Here is a 2,250-nt window from a genome sequence, read left to right as displayed (position 1 = left end):
GGGTGTCGCTCTTGCTCAGGCCATCCATCCGCCTCGTCTTTCCAGAGTGCTAGGATTACAGACATAAACCATCACACCGGCCAGAAGGAACTAACTTAATTAATTAATTTATTTATGCCTCCATGATTCTCCATGCAAGAAGAAACTAGATACTGTGGAAGAAAGGCCCCTCTTTGTTCTGGTTTATCTCTGTGTATATCCATGTATTCCGTACTTTCCCAACTCTTAAGGGCTTTTCAGGGGGTAATTTTGATAATACACATTTTTTTCCATGTGATGTCAATGTAATCAATACATAATAGCTCTTAATAGGAACTATATACGACTTCATTTCTCCATCCTATTGAGTCACAACTCCCAATTACTGATGTCAAACAGGCAAGTGTATAGAAAGGATTCTTGCCCAAGCTCCCCCAGTCTCCGCCTAACTTCTACACCTCCCTTTCCGGGTCCCCGATGCTTGGAGACCAATATTGTACAAAGGATGGTGTACCGGCTCAGCCGCTACAGGGGTCGCTCGTGCCCCGTCTTTTTCCCTTCTCCGGCACCTGCCCACTCCAAATCCCGCCGTCCTCCCAGGTTTCCCTAGCGCCCTCGCACCCGCGAAGCCGATCGAGCTGGCGGCTGCACCGAAAGTCCCGTGCACTCGGGCGATGGTGTCTCGTACGAGGCCGCCCAGCACTCGGTCGTCCAGGCTCAGGCGGCAGCGGGGGTCGTCAGACACCAGTTCGCAGAGCAGGTACCTGTGGCAGGCGAGGGAGGTGAACTCGAGCCGGAGCCGTGATGACCCTGCAGGTCACTGGTAGGGCCAGGAAAGGGAGGCTTACCTGTGCTTGAACCGCACCATGGCTGCCTCCGCACCAGTCCGCCGGAAAAGGAAAATGCATGTCGGTCCTGCCTGCAGCCAATGGGAAGTTGGCCTAGACAGCCTTACAGCCATTCAGAGAGGGAGGCAGGATATGAGGGCGGAGCCAGAAAGTTAAGAGGCCGAGCCCTGCGTCAGTCTCCTTCAAGCCCCGCCTGCCACGCGTTTGTTGGCGTGCATGCGTCCTGCTGAGATCGACTCTTGACTAGTTTGATGGCTGAGCTTGGTAATGAAGAGGCTGGTAGAGGTGATGGGTGGTTCTGCTGTGCGCGGGAGTTTAAAATACTGAGTAGAAGGATGCAGCCGCTGCAGTCAGGACCTTGCAGTACAGTTAGGTATACATTTATATTCTCTCCCCAAGCTGAACGGTGAAAGTTTTGAGTGAAAGATTTTCTGCACTGCAGCCCAGGGATTGACACACGGGAAACCAGACCCTTATTTTCAGGTCTGAATTCGGTTTAATTCTACCATAAAGCCATATACACTGTTATTGTTTGGGCCTTTCAAACAATATCTCCTTTTATGGAGGTAACTGTATTTTCTCTTTTCTGTTTGCAAAAACACTACGTGGTCATCGCATTGTCTATTTATTACAGAAAAGTACGCAAAAAAGCAAATGTTAAATGATAATCTCCTCACTGAGAGAGAATAACTGTTATCATGTAGTGCCTTTTCTTCTGTTATTTTGCTCCATGCCAGCAGTTCTCCAAGCGTAGTCCAGGGACTACTGAGATTTCCTAGACTCATTCTAGAAGTTCTCAACATTAAAATTACTTTCATAATAATAGTAAGATAAGGCCGAGGCGGTGACTCATGCCTGTAATCTTAGGACTCTGGGAGGCCGAGGTGGATCGCTTGAGCTCATGAGTGACACCCCATCTCTAAAAAATAGCCGGGCATTGTGGTGGGTGCCTATAGTTCCAGCTACTTGGGAGGCTGAGGCAAGAGAATCGCTGGAGCCCAGGAGTTTCAGGTTGCTGAGAGCTAGGACGCCCACATCACACTATCCAGGGCAAGGAAGTGAGAGTCTGTCTCAAAAAAAAAAAAAAAAAAAAAATACTGAGATAGATGTTATTTGCCTTTTTTCACTCTCAGTAAATAGGAGAGTTTTCTGGAGGCTGCTTGACATATGATGACATCCCTGCTGTAACAGCTCACAGAACTGTGTACTGTGCTTTAAACATTTCTCAGGTTTTTGTTTTTGTTTTTTAGACAAAGTCACACTCTGTCATTCTGGGTAGAGTGCTGTGGTGGTGGAGCTAAATAGCTCATAGCAAACACAAACTCTTGGGCTCAGGTGTTCCTCTTGCCTCAGCCTCCCTCAAATAGCTGGGACTACAGGCATGGCACTAGTAAACTGGGCTAGTTTTTTTTTTTTTTTTTTT

At 47.9% G+C, this 2,250-nt stretch overlaps 1 protein-coding gene across 3 annotated transcripts in view; it reads right to left on the bottom strand.

The window, feature by feature from the left end:
* POP5 (POP5 homolog, ribonuclease P/MRP subunit) overlaps positions 1-865 on the bottom strand; it is a 3,060-nt gene extending 2,195 nt beyond the window's left edge. For all 3 annotated transcript variants that reach the window (XM_003789910.3, XM_012805241.2, XM_012805242.2), the window contains exons 1-2: positions 828-865; positions 601-743 (exon numbers count right to left, since the gene is read on the bottom strand). In XM_003789910.3, the coding sequence (XP_003789958.1) occupies positions 601-743; positions 828-847 (163 nt within the window). In that variant the 5' untranslated portion in view covers positions 848-865. The remainder of the gene's footprint in view (positions 1-600; positions 744-827) is intronic.
* Between the last annotated feature and the right edge of the window lie 1,385 nt (positions 866-2,250).

This window comes from Otolemur garnettii, unplaced genomic scaffold (genome assembly GCF_000181295.1).
Source record: "Otolemur garnettii isolate 467f Iridium unplaced genomic scaffold, OtoGar3 scaffold00038, whole genome shotgun sequence".
Classification (NCBI taxonomy): domain Eukaryota; kingdom Metazoa; phylum Chordata; class Mammalia; order Primates; family Galagidae; genus Otolemur; species Otolemur garnettii.
The sequence above is the reverse complement of the archived record's forward strand: the minus strand, read 5'-3'. Positions and strand labels throughout refer to the sequence as shown.